Below are 26,498 nucleotides of genomic sequence, written 5' to 3'. Positions count from 1 at the left end.
TGAAGAGAAGGCAACAGTGAAGCTGGTATTATATCGACCTAGGCAGCATCATTAAATAGAAGATAACTCTTCAGGTATTATATTTGGTATTACACTGTATATTACATTTATTTCAAACCGGAGGCTGCGGAGAGACTGCTTTAGGTGTATGTAATACGAGTATCAAGTAGTACGTTATACGAATCGCTTGAACAACGAACGGCTTCATATACTTCGTAATCGGTCATGCAATGCTCGGACTGTGCACAACCCTGTACGATGAGGCTCATATGTGAGGCTCTACATGATGAGAAGTTTAAAAGTTGCCTGTGGTAGTCAGCCACAAAAGCTAAGTTACCAATTCACATCAGCTAACCCAGCATATCGATTTCCCAAGCCACAGAAACACTCTTTCGATCGTTCAGCAGCTGTATCCTCACTCTTTCCCTGCCCCAGCACCTCCTCCATCCCCCATGCGATCCTCTCTGCACCTAGCCTCGCTCCTTCAAGATTAGGGGCTCCCGGACCTAGGCGGAGGGCAGCCAGCCGTCCAGTCACAAATAAAGGCAAATTCGCCTTCCACATGAGATCATCCGTAACGCACGGCAGACCCTGCTTGGTCTCAATCGGATATTCGCGGTTCATTTGCTGAAGCAGCGGGAGTTCGTTCACGTCCGCCTGTATGCCTGTTGCAAAATAGATGTAGTCGATGCGAGGGAGGTCAGGAATTGGAGGATCAGTGGTGAGGCGCCATGTCTGAGACATGGGGCAGTACTCACGGCTGAGAATGATTGTACGAGAGTGGATCGAGACACGGTGGCGGGCTGCATGCTGCTTCAAGATCTTTTGATACCGCGGTGTAATGCTGCCTCCATTGCGAGCGGTTTTGATCATCTCGAGGCGTTCTTCGTCCGTGTCTGCGGACCAGAAAGCTGCCTTTTCGAAATTTTTGAATTTGCCCATCCACGTCAGGTCGATATCGAAGTGTTTGACTGGTAATTTCTGTTAGACTTATTGGAGGACAAAAGCTGACTCCCCACTACTTACCTTTGAAATCAGACCTTAACAGGAACCACACCTTGCTTACTCCCTTCCGGATAGCCATATCCACTATCTGTGCCGAAGAGAGCCCTCCCCCAACAACCATCAGGTTCGTCTGCTGACGTTGCTGGATCTTTCTTTTCACATTGGGGCTTGGAAATGATCGGATCTCCGTACTATGACAAGCCCCGTTTGCCTCTTCATCGGTTAACTTAAACGGGAAGACCTTCGTCCTGCCAGGCCCAATGGCCAGCACAACCGTCCGACTATAGAACACAGCCCCATCATTTGTGGTAACCGTGAATATCTTCTCGGAAGGCGACATCTCGTCATGGTAGTCGTACTGGATATTATTGACCTCACATTGTTGGATCATGCCTGGCGTGTTAAGACCATACCGTGCGATGACGCTAGAGCAGTAATCCTCAAAAAGCTCCGTAGAAGGCGAGAAATAGTCTTTGCGGTCCCTTTCATCAATCTCAACTTCTCCTATAGCCCTGAAGCACCATTCACCATCAGCTCCAAGATTAAGACAGTAATCAGAGAGAAAAAAAAAAAAAAAAAAGGAAAAAGTACTCACACAGCCTTCGACCTCATTTTCTTCTTCTTCTTATGCTTGCTCAACTCCTTCCCCACACACCCAGATATCTCCCAAAGATCACAATCCCTCCCCATCTCCTGCGTATACGCCAGCATTCCATCCCGATCACTCGGATCAACATGAAAGAACATGGGACTGCGAAGCTGCTGAATCTCTAACGTCTTAAAAGCCCGATTCCATCGCTCCATCCATCTATCGCCAGTACTATCCAAAACAAGAATGGACGGCGAACCGTCCCCCACCTCGCCAGTCTCCGTCTCCTCTGAAGCAGTCGAAACGGACGAGGACAGTGAAGGTGGAGACCCCGCTATAGACTCTGAATGTGTAGACGAGAAGGATTGCCGAGAGGTGTATCCGTGCCATTTCTCTGCTTTGACCTTTTTCTGCTTGCCATGGCGAGCCTGCACGAGCGCCATCCGGCCGCTATGCTTGTTGATCCAGTGGTAACGCTGGTGCTCATCGTCTGTGAACAGCGCGGACGGTGTTTCTTCTTTTAGTCTGGCAGCAACGGCGAGGCCGCATGGCCCGGCGCCGACGATAATTACATCGAGGAGGTCTGGGGAGGAGGGTATGGATGTTTTGGACACCATCGCTTATGGTATGTATTAGTTTCTTAGGGTTGTTCAGGGGTTGTCATTCGTAGATTCAGGTATACCCAGAAGAGCAAACGTTTTCTTTGAATTAGCAGATATAGGGGACAATCCTGTACAGCTTCTATATATTTGCTGGTGGTAAATGATGGCCTCCGGGGTACTTGGATCCCAAGGTCCTTTAGGGCCAAGAATGGCAATAATATATGATGGTTTGGTCATGATCTGCGTCATGAGTACCTTGGGGGGTAGGGCTATGGGGATTTTTGACTCTTATTATTACCTTTATCGATAGTTAGTTATTTGGTTAGTACAAATTAGGCAGTATATTAGGATATTGCATAGTGTCTTTGACGTTGAGTCGGTCGTAGTTACAAGATCACTTTTGTGCTTCGTGTGGATGTCGGAAACAAATTGATTGAATGATTAGATAGATTACTATGACAACAAAATGTTCAACATCAGAAGAATACACATTAGAATTATGAGGAATATTCCAGCTTCCTCTTTTCTTTGCTTTTCTGGCTTGTTTTTTCTGTTCCCCACCCCCGGCTACTTATGCCATTTTTTTGGTTTGCTTTCCACACCGGTCGCTCGCGAACGTGGTGCTCCACCTCCCTCGCGCCGATGCCAGGCATCTTGTGGCCATATCCAGCCTCTCACTCGTTTGGCATCTCGTTTTTCTCCAATCTGTGGTTCTGGAATCCATTTGTCCTTCCCTTCAGGGAGGATACGCTGCCGAGTTAGGGCTCCGGGTCCGCCAACATTCAGGTGAGACGACGGCTGGGATGGCAAAGGTACGGATTTAGAGAGCATTAATAGGAAGTATAAAGCTAGGCTTGCCGTCATCGGCACACCAAGCTCCTCTGGGGCTGGTGAAGAATATGCGTCTAAGACAGGAGATTGGCTGGCCAATGAACTGTCGCTGGACGGTGTGGGCGAATGAGGGTGGCCGTAAGGGACTGAGCAAGGTCTCAAGTAGCCTTCGTCTGGACTCGCTGCAAGCTTAGTGGGTATAGGAGCTGAGACCTCGAGGAAGCCAAAGTAAGGCACGTCGTCATCCTCATCGCACCCCGCCCGCACGCAGACAAGCTCAATTTCGGTGATTATGAAGCCATATCGGCAGGAATGTTCGCGCATACACCGCTGAAGGTGTGCTAGACCATTTAAATACTCGACCCGCCGATGAGGTGCTTCAGTGCGCATACTGGTGTTCCAACGGTCGAAAGTTTTGACGATTCCTACCAGCCGTCCACGGGGCAGACCCGAGCTCGTCCGCTCCGTATCTGAAGTGTAATTTGCAAGGAAATGCGGACCGCCATAGTTCCTACTGGCATGGATCCGTGGGACAGGCGTAGCATAGAGCGCCAGGTGATCTGGGCCCTGAGACACGGCCAAAGCGGCATTTACCCGTGGAGCATAGATATCTTGTACGAGGTCAACCAAGGTGAATTCAGAATCAGGACATAAGCGTGAGCCTGAGATCACGGCTGTTGGGGTGAGATGTGACGGGATTGCTGTTTTCAGGAGCTTCGTGAGGCCGTTAATCGAGTGGAATGTAGACAGAGAAAAGGAGGACCAGCTGCGCAAATTCCGGATATCCCACCAGAAGTAGTCATGCATCCCTCGTGTAGGAATCACGCTTACGTTCCGAACCAGATTGATCGCCTGTGTAGGCCCGGTCAGGTAGGAAAGAAGAGTCGTAGATGATGGGCTTATTCTATCAACGCCGTGCGCAAAACCAACCGGTGAGCACTGGGCACTCGAAACTTGGGAATAGCTGTAAGGAGAAACTGGAAGCACTGGTGGGGCCTGGGTTCGGGCTCGAGATGTGCGCGAGAGATGACCAACGGGAGAAGGCTGCGAGTAAGGTGGGTATACAATGATATTTGGCGTGACTGGGGTGACGGGTGCGGTAGGGGATCCTTGTGGCTGTCCAGAGTACTTAGAGAGCTGCCTGTAAGTGGAATAGCCATACCGAGCCAAGGTTGCCTCATCGACACTGGACGCAGAGCATGATCTAGAATGCGCGCCGGGCACTTTGCGCTTGTGCGAGGATGTTATGCTCACAGGAGACGCCAATGCCGAATCAGCGTACATGGGCGAGACTGGGGATGCCACAGGGTAGTAGTCCGCACATTCAGTACTATGACGCTGAACTGCTGCACGGTTGGGAGGATACGGTAAGAAACCAGGTGGATTCCGGGTATTCGATAACACTTTACGATGACGTTGCGGTCCACTGGTCGGGGCTGGTTCAATGACCACATCCTGATCTCTAATCTTGGGAAGAAGGGCTGGTCCATGATGATAACGTGGAGGAGAATCAGTGCTCGGGCTGGTGGCTGAAGTGATTGCAGACCAAGGTGAGGAATCGTTGGAGTATATAGACGAGTCGGAGGCATTGCGACTGTGGGTTATTCGAACCATTCCTTCATATGGTAGTCCTGGCGGAGTGCTTGGCCGATAGTATGAGTATTCCAAAGCCATAATGTTGAATTGTGCAGCAGCAACAGTTCGATTGTAATTCAGTGCTGCAGATAAATGGAAGGTCCAGCTTCCACAACAAATCCGAGAGCGATCTTCGCCAATTGATAATCAAGAAAGAAAGTAAATGAAGGTGAAAGATAGTTGTTCAAGGACAAGGTATCACAGTCGAGTCATAGTCTGTATGAGTAGTTATGATAAGCTCTTGCACACTTGGGAGGGAATTGTTTGGATATAAATGTTCTTCGATCAGAGGCTCATACGGTCTGAATTAAAAAGAGTAACCGACAAACATGACCAGAATAGCAGCACATGAAACGTGGAAATATCTCCATACTGACGCCAAAGACGCTAGTCATCGTGAGCCATTGTCTACATTGGTGATGGTGAGGCAATGGACACATGAATTGTCGGCATCTCTTTGGATGATGCGCGAAACAAACGAGCTTAGAGCTAATGAAGCTGGCAGACGCTGTTTCATCTAACAGTCGCGCGTCAATTTGTTGCTAAAAATTGCATCTGCTCGATTTCTTCAGATCTGATGGAGATCTTCACTGATCCTATCTAGGGAAAGGTTCGCCATGAACTGTAAAAGCTTCTATAATCGGCAACACTTGTGTTTCGTGCTATTTCTGGATAATCATGGCTAATTTAATCACGATTTTCACCAAAAGGATCTCGCGTAGTAGACCCATTAGTCGGCGGCAAGCATAAAGCTAACGATTGGCATATCTTGATAAACGGTGGTCCTCGAGGCACGATCACAAATCCAAGCGCCGAGGGTTGATAGCAGGACCTGCAGGAGATGGGTGGAACAACAAGAAGAACCGCCGGGTCAGGCCAATCAAGGCAGTGGATGCTGTCCCAGAGACCCAAGAAGTCGGTACGGTAGTGTGATGATCCGAGTCATTCTAAGAATACATTATTTGGACAAACTTGAATCGGGGCAATGGAGTTTGTTGCAGTAGGCGCCGACTTCCCTCCAGTTTGGCGCCAGGCTCCCTGAGTGGTTCTTTCCCCTCGATCACCTGCAGCGTTCTTGGCTTTAATGAAACGGACAAATAATCCAGAGCTTTCAGAAATTAACTTGGGCTAAATTAATGGATTGGATGAGAAGGAGGGACAATTGCATAAAACAAGGAGAAAAGGAGGAATGATGGAGGACACTGCAGGCAGCGTCTGGCGCGAAGGAGTGCAAAGGGCTGCCATACGCTGATATCTCGCGATGTTTCTATTCTTGACAGATGGCTTGTTTCAAATTTTTTGCAGTGTTGCGATATTTTCTATCTTTATCCTCAGAATTGTCAAGGTAGATCGGGGTGTGAAGGAATTACAGGTAGTAAATAGTAGGTAGTAGATAGAGGTTAGTAGTACCAGGGCTGGTATACAACCGTTCCATTTAAAGTTAGGTAACTAGTAGTAACTAACTAGGTTGTTAGACGTGACTAAGCATGTCATCCGAACAGCGCCACATGGATTAAAACCACATCTACTCCGTACTTCGCCCAAGTACATTTGAAGACCTTGATAGCAGTGAATCATATATAGAATAAATTGATTAATATATTTAATTAATAAGGTCTTCTCATAAATCCGGAAGCATTCCAGCTCCTCAAATCAAGAAAATATTTTCCTTTCTGGGCTCCTCCTGAGAACCCAATGCAGTCAAACAAAGGAACAAAATCGACCGAGACTATGTGCAGGCATAACCCAGTTTCTGAGCTCTATCAAGGCAACCAAACACGACAACGCGGCCCTGCGGGGAATCTAATGAATCGTCTAAATAAAGAAGAAAAAGAAACTCATCATGTCCAAATTAACATCAAGCGCTAGCCATTATTCATGCCTTGACCTCATACTTGCGGCGGAACATGTCGTCCACCTCAGTGAGGTAGTAGGTGTTGGGAAAGAGCGTCTCCGTGTTACCGGAGGGCTTGAAGTTCTTCTTCAAGTGAGCTTGCTTACGCAGGGCACACATCTGGAAAGAGAATAGTTAGTAAAGTTAAACCACATATATCAAGGCGGAAAGGAGTCCAGGGGGGAGCTTTTGCTTACCTCAACATAGGCCTGGGGAGCCAAGACATTCCTAGCGTTGAGGCGGTTGTGAAGGTCGAGCTTCTCAGCCATGTAAGACACGTCACCAACAATCTTCGCGCTGAACATGGAAGCAGCGAGACCACTGCCGTAGGAGAAAAGTCCAATGCGCTTAGGCTGGCTGGGGTCGAAGGTGACGTTGCTGAGCAAGCTGGCCAGGCCGGCGTAGACGGTGGCGGTGTACATGTTACCACAGAGAGTGGCAACGTCAAGGCTGGGCTTCACACGCTCAGCGAAGCGCTTCTTGGTCAGACCCATGAAAGTCTTCTCGACGTTCTTGTCAGTGAGAGACTTGCTGTAGTCTAGATCACGCAGCTCAGGGGCGACTTCAGCGAAAGCGGGGTGGGTGGGGTTCTCCAGGAAATCGTTGTAAAGCATACGGCCATAGGACTTCTGGACCAACTTGCAGGTAGGGGAGTGGAACAGAATATAGTCAAAGCGGTCCAAAGGGGTCTTGGATTCATCATGGGCCACACCGTTGGTTCCGTTCTGAGTCTTCTCCTTTAGCGTCTTCTCACGAGCGGCGTAGGTCTTGTAGCAAGCATCAACAGCCTCAGTGTAGCACTGAAGGGAGTGCTGACCATCAACAACGGGATATTCGCTGGTGAGATCAGGCTTATAGAAATCGTAGGTGTGGGTGACATAAGACCCACGAAGACCGGGCTCAAAGACAATAGGAGCATCAGGACCGATGAGCATGGCAACACAGCCAGCACCACCAGTAGGGCGAGCAGCACCCTCGGCATACAGGGCAATGTCACCACACACAACAACGGCATCTCTTCCATCCCAGGCGGAAGACTCGAGCCAGTTGATGCTGTTGAAGACCGCGTTGGTACCTCCGTAGCAGGCGTTGACGTTGTCAACCCCCTCGACGTTGAAGTTTCCACTCTCAGCAAAAAGCTGCATCAGAACGGACTTGACGGACTTGGACTTGTCCAGGAGAGTCTCAGTACCGACTTCGAGACGACCAACGGACTTAGGGTCGATGTTGTATTTGCGGAAGAGGGAGGAGAGAGTGGTCAAGGCGACAGAGTAGATATCTATATTACTATACTTAGCGAGGGAGAACATATAAAATTTTCTTTAGAAGAAAACAAGGTCAACATACCCTCACGGTCATCACAGAAGCTCATTTTCGTCTGTCCCAGACCGATTGTGTACTTGCCCTCACTGACACCATCGAACTTCTCCAGCTCTGTTTGTTCGACACACTGCATAGCTTGTTAGTACATCTTCTTCTTCTCTTCTCTCTTTCTCTCGATAACGTTGCTAATGGGTCGCACATACTTGCTTAGGGAAGTAGACCTCAATGGCCTTGACACCAATGTTCTGAGGACGGGCAGACATAGTGGCGGTGTAAAGGGGGGAGGGGAATTGTAGATAGTTGAAATAAACAACGAAAGAGTGAGAAGGGTATTTGTTTATTAAGGTATAAAGGAAACGGTAGAAAGCAAGAAGTAGAAGAAGAGAATGAGGAGGGATGACAGCTGGGCAGGAGAACAGAAAGAAGGAGTAGGGAGGAGCATATATAAGAACCACAAGAGGGCTTCCGATCAGATTCCCTAGTGCTAAGTAACTTTTTTACACACTGCGAGGCAAAAATGACCGGATCCAGTTCCGGATTGGCTGGTGTGAGGAAAGTGGGTCCTTAGTTCCGTCGCTCGTGGTTGGGCGGGCCTGATTGTTCGGCCTGAGGCCCACACGCCTTACCAGAAATAGTTTAGCGGTACCTAGCTTAGTTGTGCATTGTGGTAAGAATGGTAACGGCCAAGTACGGATCAGCAGATTAATTTCCCCACTCTGTGCACTCCTCCATCCAAAATCTATCTCCAGGATATAATGTACACGGTACTCTACATACTAGAATTCCTTTTGTCCTCAACCCATGAAAGAAATTTTGTAACTTGCATCAGCATTTGGGCAAAATGCTTGCCTGATTTCGAAATCGCCCCTCCCTCCTTTTTTTTTTTTTTTGTCCTCACCGACTCTTGCACCACCCGAGTTTCTCCTAGTCAATCCTCGTTATCTTGTACATCCGGAGTATCATGATGGATGAAGTTGACGATAGTGGGCTTTGGAGTACCAAAGATCCATTTCCAAACACCCCCCTAAACTTGTCGTGTGGGTTACTCCCGTTTGTCCGTACCGAGTGTCCATTTTTCAATCCTGACCAGAGTCCATACAACGGTCTCGAAGGGCTCCCCCCAATTTCATTTCTCCTCATATAGCTAGACCCGAGGACATCATGCTAGTACTAGTATCAAGGAACTTCCCTTTTCCTATATGATCCACCCACACTGTACCACGTAGTGCATAATACACTCTGTGGTCTTCAATTGGGCAATTAAAAGCCATTGGTCTCGGAACACTTCACTGGCTTGAAAATATCTGACAACGAAATTCGTATCGTTGTCCATAGTACCTTCTCCTGGTCCCGTGCACATGTCAACCCTGTCCAAGACAATATAAACTTTGGATAGTAGCTCTCACCTTTCTCCCCAAAAATAAACGAAGATAAATCAATGGTCAAAACAAGAACGTGTTGCTATTCTTTCTTCATTCCATCTCTGTACACTTTGCGGGTCTCTTCTTTGTGGTTTCCTTATTTTTTTTTTTCTCCTTTCATTTTTTGATTACGATATCCACCCTACGGCAGTTTCAGCCTCGAAAGGGAAAAGATTCCAAGAACAATCAATCTTATCATGTGGATCCGTTTAATCGAAGCTGGCTATAGTACTGTGTGCTCCAAGCACCACAGCATCAGTACAAGGGTTCCGATATCGCACAAAAGGTGGGCAAAAAGCATTTCCGCCAGGCATAATACATTCCTCAGGCAATTGTATGCCCATTTTGGCATATGCCTCCGCTTGCCTTTCTCTCGGAATAGCAATCTCATGGGTGTGTGACAACAACATTTCTTGGGGACCGCAATAACTGGTCCTCAAAAAAGCGAATGTCAGCCTCCATGCGCGAAAGTTCCAATTTGGTTACAGAAGAGGGGGCTACTACTAACAATCCCGTATGTACTCCGGAGTAGTAATAATGGAGCACGGGATCCATAGGCAGGCAAGTACGGACGGGTCCACCAAATTTCGCGTGTTTCAGTTAGGCTCCGAACATTCACATACGTACTTGATTTCTTTCCGTCGGGTCCAGAGACAATGTGATCCGGCTTGACCGGCAGAAAGAGTTCTCAACAGCAGGCCGATTTCCCTGCATCTCGATTCGGTCGGTGGGTCCTCCGTTCCAAACTGCACGGTGTTTAGTAGGCGTGATAACCGCAACCACCATACGGAATACTAGACCTTGATATTCTGTCATTTGCTTACTCTTTGCCATGGTACATGTATCTGTTCTTGTCACAACTATTGCTTCTCCCTGCTATGTTCTTCTATTTATCTGCCTTTTCTTATTTTGGTTGTGATCTAGTAAGACTGCTTAGGATTTATGGGAGAACATGGTCGTGATATCAGTTTTAGAGAAGCCTCAATATTTGTTCAGGAAGTTAGCAAGTGCAAAGGTAGCTAATGGGAGCTTGGAGAATGTTGAAGGCAACACCGAAAGAGCTGGCAGTTGTAATGTTGCGCAGCTCGGCAGCCGGTGCTACCACAACGTTTTCCAACGTTTTCCAACGCTACTACGGCAACATCGAAGACAGAGTCGAATCGCCTCTGCACACAAAGTGTCTGCGGACGTACTTGAGCTTGCCGCTATGAGCTGACAAGACCACAGTGGCCCCTAAGAGATGAGATACACCACCCTCGCTAGGAAAACTCGTCAAGTAGCCAAATCTTGCGTCTATTTGTCTAAGACACGAAATTCACTATTAGTCAAGGCAATGCCCTCACAGCTAAACTATTACACGAGCCAGTGTCCGTAAAGCAAGATTGGAGTTGATAACACTTAAAGAGTGGTGATAAAGATGCAGCATACTACTTACTTACTATTTCAAGCTTCCAGATAAAGACCCTTGCTTCTAATATAACGTTAATCTCCATTCATTTCAAACGGCAGACATACAGGGTGGTCTTGTACCATTTTGCATCGATCTCTTGGATCGAGAAGTCAGCCACGCTCCTTCTAACCGTGAATTGAGTAGTTAGGGAGCCTGGTTGCAGTATGATATCCATTCGGAGCGTATGGAGAGAGTATTTGACTGATACTGAAGCTCCTACGATACTGTGTCTAGATCAATGGGTCCATTAACAACCTTCTAGCTTGTTGTTTAGTAGCATTGGAGATATTCTTCCTCTGACCGTGGATTTAGAATTATTCACTTGGCCCTTCCTTTGGCTTCTTCTCTTGATGTTCTTTCCATTCTCGGTCCAGCATACCGAAGGTTAACATGTCATGCCAGTCTCCATCGTACCAGATAGTCTCTCTTTGCCGTCCTTCAAATTGAAATCCCAAGCGCTCATAAAGGCGTGTTGCACCTGGGTTATAGGAGAAAGATTCAACTGCGATGCGGTGCAAGCCAGCTTTCCGAAACCCCCAATCCACCACCCATTCAATCGCTTCGCTTCCGTAGCCACGATTCTGATAGGGCTTGGCAATATCAATACTGATAGAACTTTTGCGATGATGACCGTGACCCGGTTCGTCCTTTTTGAGAGCGATGATCCCGATCGGCGTCCAGATTTCCGGGCCAGCCGTACCAGGCTGACCATGGATATTCTGGGTGGGTAGTAAAATGATAACTGCTAAAATTGCGTCCTCCATGAGATGTTTCTTGTAGCCATTCAATGTATCACGCTTCGTTTGAGGTTTCAACAGCGTTGAGTTTGAGGTCGCGTATGACAAGGGGTCGGACTGGATGGAGTGAACGAAATCGTCGTCTTCTGGCGTATCTTCAACGGCTCGATAAGCTAATCGCTTGGACTGAAAAGGGTTGTTGAAGGTGGCCATTATGGTATAAGACGTATCTTCTTCTACAATTCAGATGGAGGGTGGGATTTCAATTTCCGAAGAGAATCTGAGGCTTAGCCGGAAAGAGTGCCCGCCATATGCGACCTAACGATAGCATACTAATATGATGAACATGAGATGTACAGATGATTCGACCCCCACATAACAGTGGGTCAAGTCCCTTGACAGCAAACATAGAAGATCGAAATTCATGTACAGATAGGGCGACGTATCAACGTAATGCCGTACATTAGTTCACCATGGACGATCCCCTCCTAGAGCAGCTTTGACCCCAAGTCCGGGGTACAGATTTACCTCCCAATGGCCATAGATGCTGCTAGAATTCATTTCTTATGACATACTCGATGTCTAGAGGAAACCAGACTCATACAAAGTACACAGAAGAACGAAAACGATTCAGAATTAGACGTTAGCATGGATATACTTGATGCATAGATGTACGGTATGTACGGTATGGTAACCGTAATCAAGCAATGATAAACGGTCATGGTCAGGTGAATCTGCTTCTTTCTTTCGCTCTCTCGCTCCTTCACTCATTCAAAGAAGTTGAATTGGTTGAAGATTCTTATTTGCATCCATGGAACCTGCAAGGGGTCTGAAGCTCCATAGTCATTCCTGACAATGTATGTCTGGTACAATAAGAATTCAGGGCAAAGAAAAGAAAAACCCTTCTGCCTGCTTACGATCGGAGTGCCGAGCGTGGGTCTCAGTTCTCGTCTCGCCTGCGCCACGCTTTTCGATTGCATTCTGGGGAAAGGACAACGACGACGCCTCAGACTCCCTCCGACTCTATCTATCATTTACTAATTTAAGTATCGACCCGTTAGAGTCCTCTCCTTTTCGCGGACCGCCATCCCTCCACGGTCCCTTTATCCCTTCTTTTCTTCATTCCCTGTCTCCTAAATCGTTTTTCTTTCAGTTCTTCCTGTCTTCTCTCCGATCTGGGAGCATGTTTGCGACTATCACTCCTTTTTCATCCAGAACATGATCCCGCTTAGTCCGGTATCTCTGACCCGGTCCAACTCGCACGGCTCCCCGGAGCCCCAGATCTTCCACCATGGGCAACGACAGTAAGTTTGAATACGAAGCCCTCCCTATTCCCTCCTACGAAGAAGCCGTTGGTGCCCGCCCGAGCTCCTCCCGATCCAACCTCGGCCCCGAAGCAAACGACGAATCCGAGAGGCAAGGTCTACTTCACAATGTCGACGATGTCACTGCCCGTGAAAGTGCCAGGCCTAGGCCTCATGGATACCAGCCTCCTACGGTCGAATCTGTCCGAGACAGCCTGGACGGTCTCGACTCTCCGGGCGCCGACTCGGAAAGGGGCTCGCTCGAAGAGCTGCAACGGGAATTACATGAGATGGACGTGGAGGACGGCGGCCAACAATCGTCCCAACGCTCTCGCCTATTACGTTCTCGATTCTCGAAGCGGTTCACTAGTTTGACGCGATCGCTATCTGCCATTCATCTTCCTATACGCCGGTTTCTACCGAGTTTCCGCTTTACCATAGATCTTAATGGCGCTCGTACCAACTTGAGAACACACGGATGCATGATCATGTTGCGGTTATTTGGGCTATTCTTAGTGGTTTTAGTCGTCTACATCTTCTTCGTCTCGGATCTTTTTAACATGAACTCGCGGTTTATCATGGGCCAGTCTTATAGTGCGGCATCCGTGGAGAATTTCGTTCAGGGCCACGTCAATGAAACAAATATCGCGGAGAATTTGAGGAGGGTCACCAACTTTACTCATATGGCTGGTACCGAAGGAAGTTATGCGCTGGCGGAATGGGTAAAACAGGAGTTTAAAATCGCAGGATTGGATGAGATTGAAATGGAGGAATTTCAAGTGTACCTGAATTACCCCAGAGATGACGGAAGAAGAGTTGCTATTGTCGACCCTCCTGATCTCTCCTGGGAGGCTACACTCGAAGAAACGAACGGGGAAACGCCTGTATTCCACGGGCATTCTAAAACTGGAAATGTCACTGGCCCTATTGTTTACGCCAATTACGGTTCTCGGGAAGACTTTCGGTACCTCGCTGATCAAGGTGTCAGCGTAGAAGGCTCTATAGCACTAGTGAGGTATTACGGGTCAGAGTCCGATCGCGCTTTGAAGATCAAAGCTGCTGAACTGGCCGGCGCGGTGGGATGCATCATCTACTCAGATCCCTCTGAGGATGGCTTTGTTCGAGGACCAGCATATCCGGATGGGCGCTTTATGCCAGAAGATGGTGTCCAAAGAGGCGGCGTAAGCTTGATGTCATGGGTGGTGGGAGATGTTCTCTCCCCGGGTTTTGCGTCCACACCGGGTGAAAAGAAAAGACTTAAACCAGAGGAAAGCCAAGGATTGACCAGCATTCCTAGCTTACCCATCGCCTGGCGTGATGCTCAGAGGCTCTTGCAGGTTATCAAGGGCCATGGCTCTCAGGTGCCTGCCAAATGGGTTGGTGGCGTTCCCAATGTAGATCAATGGTGGACCGGAGATGGAACGTCCCCCAAAGTCAACCTCATGAACTTACAAGACGAGGAGGAAAGGCAGCCAATTTACAATGTATTCGGGAGAATCATCGGTTTGGAACAACCGGAGAAGAAGATCATTGTTGGAAATCACCGAGATTCATGGTGTCTAGGAAGTGCGGATCCGGGCAGTGGCACCGCCGTTTTCCTCGAGGTTGTGCGAGTCTTTGGCGAGCTCCGCACCTTTGGCTGGCGTCCCCTCCGCACTATTGAATTTGTCAGCTGGGATGCAGAGGAATATAACCTAATCGGGTCAACGGAACATGTCGAGAAGGAACTGGACGCGCTTCGTGACAATGCCTATGCTTACATGAACGTCGATGTTGGCGTTAGCGGTAATGAATTTGAAGCTTCGGGATGCCCGCTTTTCGAACGTGTTGTGACGCAGATTCTGGGGCGCATATCCGACCCGGTAGCCAATGAAACTCTGAAGGAGATTTGGGAAAAGAAACAGAAGAAGCTCGGTCCCCTCGGCGCCGGAAGTGATTATGTGGCATTTCAGGATATCGCTGGAACCTCGAGTGTGGACTTCGGATTTGTTGGGGAGCCGTATCCCTATCACAGTTGCTATGAGAACTGGGACTGGATGGTACGGTTCGGAGACCCCGGTTTCCAGTACCACAAAATTCTGGCTCAGTTCTGGGGATTGCTCATCCTTCAATTTGCGGATACTCCAGTCCTACCCTTTGATTTAGAAGTGTATGCCGATCATATTGCTTCATATGTTATCGATCTGGAAAAATATGCCAAGTCCCAGAACGTCCCGATTGTCAATGATGCTCCCAGTGGCAATAGCAATCGTGAGGTCACTGTCACTTTCAAACCTTTGTATGATGCTGCAGCCAAGGTCAAGGATGATGCAGCGCAGTTTCAGCAATGGGCCCGTGTCTGGCACGACACAGTGTTGGGCACAGGGGGTTTCGAGAACAATGTGATTGCGGCTCAGCGGATGGATCATAATGCTCGAATGGCTCGTTTCGATACTCATCTTTTGGATGATAGGATAGATGGCGGGGTAAGGAGCCTTCATGTTTACAGCAACGGATGTAAGCTAATCATTTCTCACCAGGTGCCAAATCGTACACAGTTCAAACACGTCCTTTTCGGGCCTGAGCTATGGTCCGGATATGATGCGACATTTTTCCCTGCCATTCGAGACAGCATCGATTCGCGCAATTGGACAATGACCCAGGAATGGGTTGACCGTGTTTCCGAAATCCTACGCACTGCAGGTGATAAACTCCTGCATGGCTGAACCTTGCAGCTTGCCTACTCTTTTTACCTCCCATTTCATCAACACATCTCAATCCCCGACATCCTTGCCTCATCATTCGATACGAACATTCACTGAATTTCTACCGCATCTAAAACACTGCTTAGACTTCCTTCCACTTGTTTCAGCGCCTTCTGTATATGTCCACTTGTGTTCTTGTCTTGCTTGTTAGCCTCTATGGAGAAATGTAGCTCGAGGAGCCATTGTATCATCTACCATCCCTCTACTGATCTTGATCAAATGATCTCTTGTTGGGTCTACTGGTACGCCCGGTAGGCATTTTGCTCCTTTCCGCACTATATATCCACTTATTCGTGCATAACTTCACCCTCTGTTATTATCTTACTGTATGTATCTTTCTGGTCTGATGGGTGACCATTCTATTATCCCATCTGGTGTTTATTTACCGGTGAAAAGTCAGACGTTTCCCTGACTCGGAGCATAGGAGTAGTGGGTTCGGAATCAATAACTGTTCAATTTCCCTCAACACCAAGCAAGTGTTCCTGATATAGGAATTGATGTCTCTTAGGAGATCTTGGGCAGCGACCTATGACAGCGCGCCAGTCACTCTTATGAAGGAATTTGACCGAACCCTAAACGGACAAGAACGGAATGGGGATCAAGACGCAAGGTTTAAAACTTTGATATGAAACTCCTCTTTTGTTCCATGATTATAAATTCTAAAAGGGCCCGCTACTATATACAAAAGAAAATGAACCCGATATCTCATAGATATATTACATAGGCAGTGTTGTTTGTTATACAACAGCTCCCACCACCCAGACAGCCGAACACCACGCTCTCGTTGGGAAAAAAAAAAAAAAAAGACAGCACCTGGGAAAAGCAGAACGGTTAATAAAAAAAAAAGGAAAGGCAAAAACAGCAGCCGGAAAGAAACAGACGCGGCATATTTACATATTACGCGGATGTCTTTTCCAGCATCACGGTTACGGCAGCCTGCTGCACCGGCTCATTTCCTGAAGCTTTCAACGCCCAGCGTTGGTGTTTCGACCATTCGATCGCAGGGTACGCCCTCATCACGTCGCCGGGCGAAAAAACTGTCGCATTCTGAGACAATCTGGGCCCATTCTGCAAGAGCACGACCCACATACTTGCTCGCGACAAGTGGGTGACTTATTGTCGGCTCGGGGGCTGGTTTACTGGAACCCTCCTCGGATTCCGAGCCGGTGTTGGTGTTCTTTGATGTCCCCGTCTCCTTGGCTGACGGTGGGCCCTCTCGGGCGCCATCGCTGTCAGCTTCTTCATCGGACTCTATTTCAGATTCGTCGCCTGCGTCTGCAGATTTACGAAGCTGCAGATGTAACTGGGCTGCCACAGGCAGACAGGGAGTGAAAAGACGCTTGTTTTTGCTGGGCCATTGGGGCCGGTCCATCCACTCCAGCGAGAACTTGAAGGAGTAAGGCTGGTGTGCCGTCTTGGGTCGGGAGAGTTCTCCAGAGCTATCATTCGACCGGGAAATCTCATCCAAGCGTTTGTCGGCAGATGCTACGCTATCAGACCCAGTTGTATCCAATGACTCCTCAGAGCTACTAGAAGGCGATGCCTCGCCATTGGATTTCGAGGAAGAGCCACCGAACATGGCTTTCAAGAGATTCCATCTCTTTTTAGGTGGCTGCGTTTCAGAAGAGGTAGATTCTGATTTCGCGGAGCTATTGCTTATAGAGGCCGCGCTCTGCTCGGGGGGTGCCGCAGGGACGACGCGGTCAAAGGAGACAAAAAGACTAGGTGGCGTGAAATGATTATCACACCGTATGATGATGATTCTGCGCCCGGGTGCTGGCGTACAGGGCGCTGAAGATAGCGGTACCGTAAGTTCCTTTTCAGCTTTTGCTTGAAATTTCAGGTAATATTCCCAAAGGCTTTGTAATCGGCTCCCGAGCACTTCATAAATTGTTCTACATCAGCTTGATTAGTATCATTCCCTTCTCACATCGACATCCCTGAGAATCTATGCACTTACGTGTCGAGTGGTGACGGGTCACCATTAAATCTACCCAATCTCCAACAAAGAAGACGATGAAAGTAGGCACGAACCATAGGACTCCAGTGGCAGAAGTAGTGATAAAATAACGACTCTTTCAGAAGGAACTCCAGGCAAAGGTCTGCCTTCCTCTCCTCCGAAGCGGTCCATGTGTTCCAAACGCAGAAGAGAAAGGAAAACACGCGGACTTCAGTGAGAGAGTTATGGCTTTGCATCATTCGATCGCAAACTTCAAGCCAGAATTTCCAGTCAAACAAGTCCGACTTCACCGACTGGGAATATCGTGTTATTATGGGAATGACTTCTTCAACGAAGTCGCAAAGTAGAAAGCAGGCATTATGATCGAACAACGAAGTCTTTCCAGCGGCAGTTTTCATTACCATAGCAAATGACTCGGCATATAACAGTCGGGCATGATTTGGCTCAACGGAAGATTCAGAGAGAAAATCGCGTAATAATATAATTAAACGGTTTTCGGCCATCGATCGATGACTGTTTGCAGCTCCCAAAGGGAGAGCCGAGACCGAAGTATCAGCACCTTCGATGAAATCATCGAACGTGATTGCGGCAGCAGTATGTGAGTTTGTTGGCGCCTGGGGGACTGACTGTTTATAAAGTGTGTCCTCCAGAACGACAAGAAGTTGTGCGTGTATTGGCAATAAGCCTGGCGCCAAGACACGCTTGTCTTTATCGATGTCTGCAGGCAACGCATCAGCGTAGAGGATGTGTATGTATTTAACAAATACAAAGAACAAGTCGCTATCACGGCCACTCCACCGTGAAACCCAAGGGCTCTGCCACCGAATCTGAGCCGTGCTTAAAGGAACATCGGGCTTTCGGCGGAGATAGCGAACTAATGGCGTGTGGCCATGGAAGGATAATGCGCGCGTACTGCCACTGCCATCTACATTCGACTGGGCAAGAACCCGTCGGAAGATGTTGGGCGGCGTGTTCCACAGCCGAACAAGAATGTCTGACACTCCTGGGCAAAAGAAAAACGCATAGGCACAAGCTTTTCCGCAAAAGGCCACCAAGCTAGCCGGAGCGTGTCTCATGGACATCCGTTCTACCACAAAGGCCATCTGAGACAGTAAATTTTGCGTGAAAATGTTCCTTATGTTATGATGAATCGATTCGACAAGAAAATCTGAGCTTCCGGACGAGCCCTCTGAACTTTCTGAGATCGAGGTTGCAGCATGTTGTAGGGGCTTCGGCGAATTTTCATCGGATGGCAGCGATGGAAAGGGGATCCTCCATTCAGGCCGAGTCATGATTCCGACAACAGCTTCTAGATACACAGGCCTGTCAGTGCCTGATATAGATTGATTGTGCTTCCCATTGAGCATCTCCAACAATCCTATCCACCACTTGTTGAGGATATTAACTCGACGATCCAGGTCTTCCGGCCTCAATGACTTATAAGACGGGTGAGAATGATTACGGTTGAGGAAAGGTAGAAGTGAAGAGCGGATGACGTTGGCCTTCAAGGCACTGGATTTGGATTGAAATCTGAGACAGTTAGTCGCCTGGATTCGTACAATTTTCCGCCCACCCAGCGTCTCAGCAACACTCACTTTTGAAAGTCGGCCTCGAGGCCACGAAAAACACCCCAGAGTTCATCCTTCTTACGAGGGAAGTCTATGCCGGCAGAAGCAACCGCTGTCTTAGGCATTGGGGGAAGGACCGGAGTTGTCACATTGAGCGACGATGTAAGCTTTTCCAACGAGTTCTTAGCCGTTAGCGTGAAAGGCGATGGAGCATTACTATTGGGGGTCGTGGGACTATCCGCTTGGCTTTGTGCTACCACCGCTACCATCGGCCGCCGAGGCCGTTTGTTCAAGATTGTTCGCTTGCGCGTAGGAACAGCGGGATCGAATTCTGTTACTGTGTCCAGCGGAGTGAGACCCTTGGATTGTGATGCAGGCGAGTTTGATGGGGACTGTTCCTCTGCACGCAATGTCCGCCCCCTCGAGCCCTTACCGGGCGGCGGAGAAGGAGATCTGCTAGGGGTGCTTGACTTCCATGGTTTGCGGGCGAGGTTGACCAATCTTCCGGACATAGAGCGGGCTTTAGAGGGCCGCGCCACAGGCTCTGGAGCCTTTGTCTCCGGGACTTTCGTCGTCTCTGGGGCTTTCGGGGGAGCTCCGGAGAGCTCCGTGCTAGCAGGATCGGTCACATCTTCGGTAGAAACACTAAATCGAGAGACCGTAATGGTCGATTTGTCCTTGTTCCGGAGGGAGGTTCGCCTTAGGATGTCTTTCCCCGCTGCGACATCCTCCTTGGACGGGGATGTGGAATCCTTCGGGTAGGTCAGGTCTGAGAATGTCCTCCGGAGAGTGGGAGAGGCGGATTCCGAAACGACGAGATCGGGAAGGTGGTTGTAACTGGCGGAATGCGGCAGCAAGACATGTTCACCATCTCGATGATTGTTTGGTGTCTCGAGAGAAAGAGGAGACATGGTCAAAAGTAACCAAAGGTGACTAAAGGTCCAAGACAAGGGAGAGTCCTGGAGAGATGCACATCTCCCCCAATCGGGTGTGGATCGTAATTGCTGTTAGTGAGGGAGACCAGCTCCTCCATATACTATAGACCCAGGTCAAAGGGTATCAAAACATGTGCGAGAGGGCGCCCATGAATTGCATCGAAGGGCGGTATTGTCGCAACGGGGATCGGAGTGTAGTAAATGTACAAATCGCCGTGCAGGCAGAAGGTATTGCAAGTGACCACGTTCAACGAATGAGGCACGAGTCCCGCAGAAGGATTGAAGTTGACAATTTCGCTAAAGATCCAAATTGTAGAGTAGGAAGGGTTCACAGTATATCCGACTAGGGTCCCTCGTTAGTCGATATTGCAACGAATGGAGAAGAGCGCGGGCGGTTGATCGACGGACGGTAGAATTTCCGAAAGTAGAGTTGGAGTAGAGCGGAGAATTGTTTGGGGTCCTTTTTCTTTTCTTTTATGGTGGCATGAAACGAATGACAAAGTAGGAGGGTTTGACCACACTTGCCGATTCTTCTCTTCTTCTATATTTTCAGAATGTTGATTGAAAAGGTAGAAAGGAATGGTCAAGCAGAAAAAAGAGAGAGAGAGAGAAAGGAAGGGAGGCAAACAAACCAACGGGGAGCGGAGGAGAAGGGAGCCGCAGGGAAAGACTTAATGGGGACTTTTTTTTTTTTTTTTTTTTTGGGAATACTAATGGAACCATTTAATACTTACTGTCTAGTTTGGTTTCCACCTCTCCCGTACCATTCAAATCCAGGGTCCGAGTTTCGTGCGAATATGAGGTAATGCGCGGGCAACAATTTATCTCTGGGAGATAATAAGGGAGACCAATTCAATCCTTCTCTTTCATAAAACCTTCCCCCTTCATCAATCACTCTCCTCTTGATTTTATATTATATCATTTGAAAATCTTTTTTGAGTTACTGTTGTCCGTCATACATACATGTCCGAGTACGTATGCATCCACGTAGGTATGTACAGAAAGAAGCGTACCGACAGGTATCGTTCAGGACAAGTCGTCTCTCATACTCCTTCCAGGTTGGGGTATCTTTTTAGTACTCGGAATCTGAGCGACCTGACCCACGGTTTCACTAAGAACCAAATCAAATCTTATTGACTGAATCTCGTTTAAAACTGGCAGTGCCTTTTTTGATTTCATTTTTTAATTATTAACCTTCTTTGCCGGGTTTGTTTTTTTTTTTTTTTTTTTTTTTTTTTTTTTTTTTTTTTTTTTTTTTTTTTTTTTTTTTTTTTTTTTTTTTTTTTTTTTTTTTTTTTTTTTTTTTAACTTTTGCTCTTTGACTCTCGGTTTAATTTTCCATCATGATTGTGTTTACTAGTCGTGCCATGGATGGTCTAAGCCCCATCTGCAAGGCTGGAGGTAAATCATTGAATAGTCCAGCTTACTATCTATCTATGTAAATACCACTAACTAACAGATCAAAACACAGAATGATTATGAGTTTCTGAGAAGACAATTCAGCAGTTAAATCATCGAATTACTGACAGGTCTCTTTTAATCCACTGTATGGCCTGAGCACCTGGAGGTATGACGGTAAGATAGAACCGATAGGTATTGTACTGTACAGAACTGTACCAAACTGTACCTGAGGTATCTTTTCCGAATACATTACCACTGAGATTCGACATATCCCATTCATATGCGCTTGTATGCACGTCCAGCGAAGACTTGCAGATAAACTAACAATTGCGTTGGTCCCGTCAACCTTTTTTCTTGGAATCTCACGAATAAGCGACTCTTCTATGGAAAGCCAAAGAAATCGGATTAGGACAACCTCTTTTCTGTTTTTATGTATGTACTTGAAATGTTAAGTACCCCCTTTTCTTTGAGTTAGCATGGTGCGAATCCCACTTAGCATCATTGTTATACACAAAGTAAATAAAAAAAAAGGGGGCACAGGAGATTGTGAAGTAACAACCCCATTATTCAATTTGATAAGAGTACTAGTATTATAGTAATTGATGGACACCGCCTTTGCCTTATAGCGTCTCTTCTTCTGCCGCTTAATATCTCGGTTTTCTGATATATCATTCTTGTAGGTACATGACTGTACATACATGCATGTAGTATACAATGAGCACATGTACACTTTGTTTCCATAAATCTCCTCGGGTATAGCTGCCAAATATTAAACCGGGCCACTAAAGTCAATGAAGTAAAGAACTATTGAAGGATAAAAGGGTTCTGGACAGTCTAGTGGCAAATCACTTAGCATTCCTCCAGGAATGTTGTACAACTAATCACAGTTGGGCAACCTTCGGATGTCTCCCAGACGAGGGTCATTCTTTATGTCATTGTCCGACCAACAGCATATAGGAATCTGACGATCTCTCTCGGCAGCGCCGTAATCCTTTACTCCGGATATGTTTTTCTCGGACCCCGTGGAGAGTCGGACAGGGAAGTGTGGCCTCGATATCAACTCCTAGTCCCACTTTCCATTGATCGACTATGCAGTGTGCACGCAACCTTAGCCCATCCATTTGAAGGATAGACTACCGAGCCACCGTTATCGTGTTCTGGGGCCATGGTTACAGATACACCTGGCCAGCGGGTCAATTCAGACACTTAAAAAAGATGCACGGAGAAGGCTGAGGTTGGGGAAGGCTGGGGAAGGGCAGTGGATAGTCTGGCGGTCTGACGTGATGCGATCTGGAGCTGTCATATCTCCCTTTCTCCATCCAGGTGGAAGGTATCCCTAACGCAAGACGCTCTGCATTCAACGAACTGTAGGTCTGTAACCCAATGACGATATCTTGTTTCGTTTTTGTTTTTTCTTTCCGAGCATCGGACACGTTATCGATCGTTGTTTCCACGGTGTGGTTATTTGTGTCCCCCTATATACTCCCTAGTAAAGGTAAATTTTATATATAGAATTGATAGGCGAAAAGCTCGATCATTCACAGCCGTATGATATACCGTCGGATATAGCCCTTCATGACTGGCTGGCTTTTCATGAGTTGCACAATTAAATCACCATTGCAGGTTGGATCAGCATCTACCTGATTCATATCCGGTTTGAAGTCGCTATTGCGTGTTCAACAATGCATCATCAGTCAAACTTTGAAGTTGCAGTTGAATACCTGCAAGTAGCAATACCCCGGTCACACACGGTCGGCCGAGTATTCGGAGGCCAACAATTACACCAGTTCATCTCATACCTAGCAAAAGTTCAAGAAGAGTTACAAAAGACACAGAACATTACAAATGATAATGATAATAAATGCGGAAAATAGGACAATGCCGATTGATTAAGAAAAGGAAAAATTCATATGCTCCAAGTAGGTTTAATTTACAAAGTTCATTCGGGACTCAACAACAGGAAGCATATTCTGTTCTCATCCCATTGCCCTTAGGCCCCGATTTTCCCAGACCTTGTCATAGAAACAATAAACCTAGTGGGCAGCGGGAGCCTCCTCCTCATCCTCCTCGAACCAGCTCTCCTCAGCGGGAGCAGCCTCACCAGCGGCGGCCTGGCCCTCAACTTCAACCTCCTGGGTCTCGTAGGACTTCAATTCATTGGCGAGGTTGGCCTCCTCGGGGGACTTGGGGGCAGCGGGAACGCTGAACTTCTGGACGTGAGCTTCGGCATCACCGGGCTTGACGGGAGTGGGCTTGAAAGCACGGAGTTCACGGAGGTAGAGGTCCTGAACGGGGTCGGCTGTTACAAGGTTAGATTTTGGCTTGTGGGAAATGGCGATACTAATTCGCCCGTCGTTTCGCCGGATCCAGCTAGCCAGTCAAAGAAAAGGGGTCACATACCCTGACGAACAGCGGAGGTCAGGAAAGTGCGGCGAGAAGCCGAAGAAACCTGTTGCCGAGAGACGCGGGCGAGGAGAGAGCGCTATGGAAGGGTCAACAACCTCCACTTAGGAGAAAAGTGAGTAAACAAAAGAGGAATCAGTATAAACTTACAGACGCTCTGAGAGACTGGGACATCATCGCGGCGGGGAGGTGGTAAATGAGGGGAACCTGGGGTGGCTTGCGAAGACAAGTGATGGCTTTCGTCCGTGAATCCGATGTTGGAAGTTCGACGTTTCTTCGGGAGACATCGGCTTGGCAGCTGACTCAGCCGTGCGGCTCTTGCCAGCATCGACTGCCGACATCTTTTAGTCAGATACTCGCTTTGACTCTTTCTCACTCTTTCTTTCTCTCTTTTCAACCCCTCACGAAAGTCGCATCTCCGTCTTTCGCTTTACACGGCTCTCTCTCCCCCTAGGAGCTCGGTACTCGACGTTGCTCTGCTCGTCTCGATCAAACGATCTCACTTGCAGCGGCTACCTGTCAGGTTCCACGACCCTCTTTCGTGAGACATTTCTCACGGAGACCTTGACTGGTTTATCGCGGTCGGACAAGCCTGGCTTCGAGGCTTTGAGGATTCTAGGACGCCAAAGTAGGAGATCTTTTTCTACTCGTTTATTAGATCCGCGAGGTTACTTTACTCTGGGGGACTGTTGCAGAATCAGGAGTGGAGGGCTTCCTGGAAAGGTATAGCATTTAATTGAGAATCTGGTCCCTTGGAGATTTAGGAAAGATGGCTGTGGATTCTCAACAACATGTCCTAAATTTCATTTGGGGGCCTTAAAGCTAACGTGGTTACGAAGGCAGTGACGCAGAAACGTGGCTTGCATACTAGTCAACGATTTGCGCCCCTGTCATTCTCTCCTTTTCTGGTACATTCGAAGACGAGTGTTACTTTGATCGTATTTTTGTCGGAATACAGCCGCCAACCTGTATTCACCACTCTTCGTTCGCTTTTGTGCTCGCAAACATAATCTCCCTATCTCTGCCAAAAGGTTAGCGAAACGCCGACGAGAACGTATCGAGTCCGCTCTACAGACTCGCAAAATGGCCACCGCTCCACCCCAAGCCAGACCTGAACCAGGTCAGTGGAAAAAGAACCTTTCGCATCATCTTATTTGTCCCGAGTGCAAGGAGGTCCCGCCCAATCTGGAGTTTCCCGGGTCGCATGAAACTGTATGCGGGTCTTGTGGTTTAGTGCTCGCTGATCGGGAAATTGATATGCATTCTGAATGGCGTACTTTCTCCAACGATGATCAGAACAACGACGATCCATCTCGTGTCGGTGACGCTTCAAACCCTTTGCTTAACGGTGACCAACTGGAGACCCAAATTGCAAGTGGAGGCTCTGGCCGTGCTCGTGACCTGTATCGTGCTCAGAACAAGCAGTCGAGCGAGAAGGCGAACAAGTCTCTTCTGGCTGCTTACAAAGAGATCGGTGCTTTATGCGATGGATTTAGCATTCAGAAGAATGTCGCCGATACCGCCAAATATCTTTTCAAGATAGTCGATGATGCGAAGGCCTTCAAAGGAAAGTCCCAAGATGTGATCATTGCGGGTTGTATTTTCATCGCTTGCCGTCAATGCAAGGTACCTCGTACCTTCACCGAAATCTTCGCTGTTACGAAAGTGTCGAGGAAGGAAATTGGCCGAATCTACAAGGCGCTGGAGAAGTTTTTCACGGCACAAAACCTTGAAAGAAACAACGCCGTGGTGTCAAACGGTGGAGTCCCAGATCCCAACGACACGTACACTGCAACAACTTCCACCAAACCCAGCGACCTGTGCAACCGTTTCTGCAATCTACTGGATTTGCCCTTCCAAGTTACTAGTGTTTCTTCTGCACTCTCTGACCGTGTCACAACCATGGGAGACCTGGCCGGCCGATCTCCTTTGTCCATCGTTGCGGCTTGTATCTACATGGCCTCGTATCTGATGGGGCACGGCAAAACGGCCAAAGAAATCAGTCAGGTCGCCCATGTCAGCGACGGAACTATCCGCGGTGCCTACAAACAGCTCTACGCGGAGAGGGAGCGCCTGATTGACCCGGAATGGATTAAGGACGGAAAGGGCGATCTGAAGAACCTCCCCGCCAGTTGAATAGGCCTTATACTCTCCCCACATAGCGCTTGGGGGTGAAAAATTGCTTCCTATTTAGATGATGCCAAGCCTCTAACAATACCATGATACCCAATCAAAGAAGAAATTTAATATAAGAACGGGGGGCAGAATGGGAAGACACCAATCCCGTCCTACCTACTGCCCACCCTAAGTGTTCTGCTGTTCTGTTATGATTGGACACTTTCATATATCGTGATGCTTCCTTCCGTCAATCCAAGTTGCAACTCCTAGTAGTATCAAAATTGCAAAACCGTATTTGCCTGGTTTGCGTTAGGTATGTTAGTTACCCTTCCAGTGCTCCCTTTCATTCCTGTTATTCTTTCTATCTTTTTCATATTCTGCTCAGCACTTGATCTTGATGTCAGATGGGAGATTGCCCTTATATATAGCTTTTGTTTCTTAACCAGGAAGAACACAAATAGGACAATTGATTGGGAAACTTTTGCGTTAAATACTCAATAAGTGATATCGTAGCTGTATGTATCACTACTATTATTAGCACGGCGTAGATTGCCATTGAGATATACAAACTGTACTCG

General features: G+C 47.8%; 9 protein-coding genes across 9 annotated transcripts; 2 read left to right on the top strand and 7 right to left on the bottom strand.

Moving 5' to 3' along the window:
• Nucleotides 1-333: 333 nt before the first annotated feature.
• On the bottom strand, nt 334-2,211 carry BDV38DRAFT_272570 (FAD binding domain protein; the record flags this gene model as incomplete). Its single annotated transcript, XM_032057510.1, has 3 exons — nt 334-971; nt 1,027-1,517; nt 1,601-2,211. The coding sequence occupies 3 exons, from the start codon at nt 2,209-2,211 to the stop codon at nt 334-336; spliced, it is 1,740 nt and encodes a 579-aa protein (XP_031911799.1).
• Nucleotides 2,212-2,763: 552 nt separating this feature from the next.
• On the bottom strand, nt 2,764-4,701 carry BDV38DRAFT_294457 (uncharacterized protein; the record flags this gene model as incomplete). The annotated part of the gene is made up of 1 exon (XM_032062505.1): nt 2,764-4,701. The coding sequence occupies one exon, from the start codon at nt 4,699-4,701 to the stop codon at nt 2,764-2,766; it is 1,938 nt and encodes a 645-aa protein (XP_031911798.1).
• A 1,537-nt stretch (nt 4,702-6,238) lies between these two features.
• erg13 (hydroxymethylglutaryl-CoA synthase) lies at nt 6,239-8,338 on the bottom strand. Its single transcript, XM_032055040.1, has 4 exons — nt 8,083-8,338; nt 7,904-8,006; nt 6,754-7,835; nt 6,239-6,676 (listed from the first exon to the last, which is right to left on the bottom strand). Exons 1-4 carry the CDS (start codon nt 8,140-8,142, stop codon nt 6,539-6,541), a joined length of 1,383 nt encoding a protein of 460 aa, XP_031911797.1. The 5' UTR covers nt 8,143-8,338; the 3' UTR covers nt 6,239-6,538.
• A 2,372-nt stretch (nt 8,339-10,710) lies between these two features.
• Nucleotides 10,711-12,268, bottom strand: BDV38DRAFT_251365 (GNAT family N-acetyltransferase). The gene has a single exon (XM_032055039.1). The coding sequence runs from the start codon at nt 11,698-11,700 to the stop codon at nt 11,065-11,067; it is 636 nt and encodes a 211-aa protein (XP_031911796.1). The 5' UTR covers nt 11,701-12,268; the 3' UTR covers nt 10,711-11,064.
• A 510-nt stretch (nt 12,269-12,778) lies between these two features.
• On the top strand, nt 12,779-15,496 carry BDV38DRAFT_284609 (M28 family metallopeptidase; the record flags this gene model as incomplete). The annotated part of the gene is made up of 2 exons (XM_032060309.1): nt 12,779-15,256; nt 15,311-15,496. 2 exons carry the CDS (start codon nt 12,779-12,781, stop codon nt 15,494-15,496), a joined length of 2,664 nt encoding a protein of 887 aa, XP_031911795.1.
• Nucleotides 15,497-17,302: 1,806 nt separating this feature from the next.
• Nucleotides 17,303-20,260, bottom strand: BDV38DRAFT_131337 (uncharacterized protein). Its single transcript, XM_032051299.1, has 2 exons — nt 19,091-20,260; nt 17,303-19,025 (listed from the first exon to the last, which is right to left on the bottom strand). The coding sequence occupies exons 1-2, from the start codon at nt 19,972-19,974 to the stop codon at nt 17,492-17,494; spliced, it is 2,418 nt and encodes an 805-aa protein (XP_031911794.1). The 5' UTR covers nt 19,975-20,260; the 3' UTR covers nt 17,303-17,491.
• A 1,037-nt stretch (nt 20,261-21,297) lies between these two features.
• BDV38DRAFT_251361 (uncharacterized protein) lies at nt 21,298-21,886 on the bottom strand. Its single transcript, XM_032055038.1, has 2 exons — nt 21,470-21,886; nt 21,298-21,399 (listed from the first exon to the last, which is right to left on the bottom strand). Exon 1 carries the CDS (start codon nt 21,677-21,679, stop codon nt 21,518-21,520), a length of 162 nt encoding a protein of 53 aa, XP_031911793.1. The 5' UTR covers nt 21,680-21,886; the 3' UTR covers nt 21,298-21,399; nt 21,470-21,517.
• A 1,546-nt stretch (nt 21,887-23,432) lies between these two features.
• On the bottom strand, nt 23,433-23,976 carry BDV38DRAFT_284607 (ATP synthase subunit H; the record flags this gene model as incomplete). The annotated part of the gene is made up of 3 exons (XM_032060308.1): nt 23,433-23,698; nt 23,800-23,881; nt 23,953-23,976. 3 exons carry the CDS (start codon nt 23,974-23,976, stop codon nt 23,433-23,435), a joined length of 372 nt encoding a protein of 123 aa, XP_031911792.1.
• Nucleotides 23,977-24,511: 535 nt separating this feature from the next.
• BDV38DRAFT_131227 (transcription factor SUA7) lies at nt 24,512-26,087 on the top strand. The gene is made up of 2 exons (XM_032051297.1): nt 24,512-24,525; nt 24,646-26,087. The coding sequence occupies exon 2, from the start codon at nt 24,886-24,888 to the stop codon at nt 25,936-25,938; it is 1,053 nt and encodes a 350-aa protein (XP_031911791.1). The 5' UTR covers nt 24,512-24,525; nt 24,646-24,885; the 3' UTR covers nt 25,939-26,087.
• The last annotated feature ends 411 nt before the right edge of the window (nt 26,088-26,498 follow it).

This window comes from Aspergillus pseudotamarii, assembly GCF_009193445.1.
Source record: "Aspergillus pseudotamarii strain CBS 117625 unplaced genomic scaffold BDV38scaffold_40, whole genome shotgun sequence".
In the NCBI taxonomy this organism is placed as follows: domain Eukaryota; kingdom Fungi; phylum Ascomycota; class Eurotiomycetes; order Eurotiales; family Aspergillaceae; genus Aspergillus; species Aspergillus pseudotamarii.
Note: the sequence above shows the minus strand (reverse complement) of the source record. Positions and strands in the feature narration are given on the sequence as shown.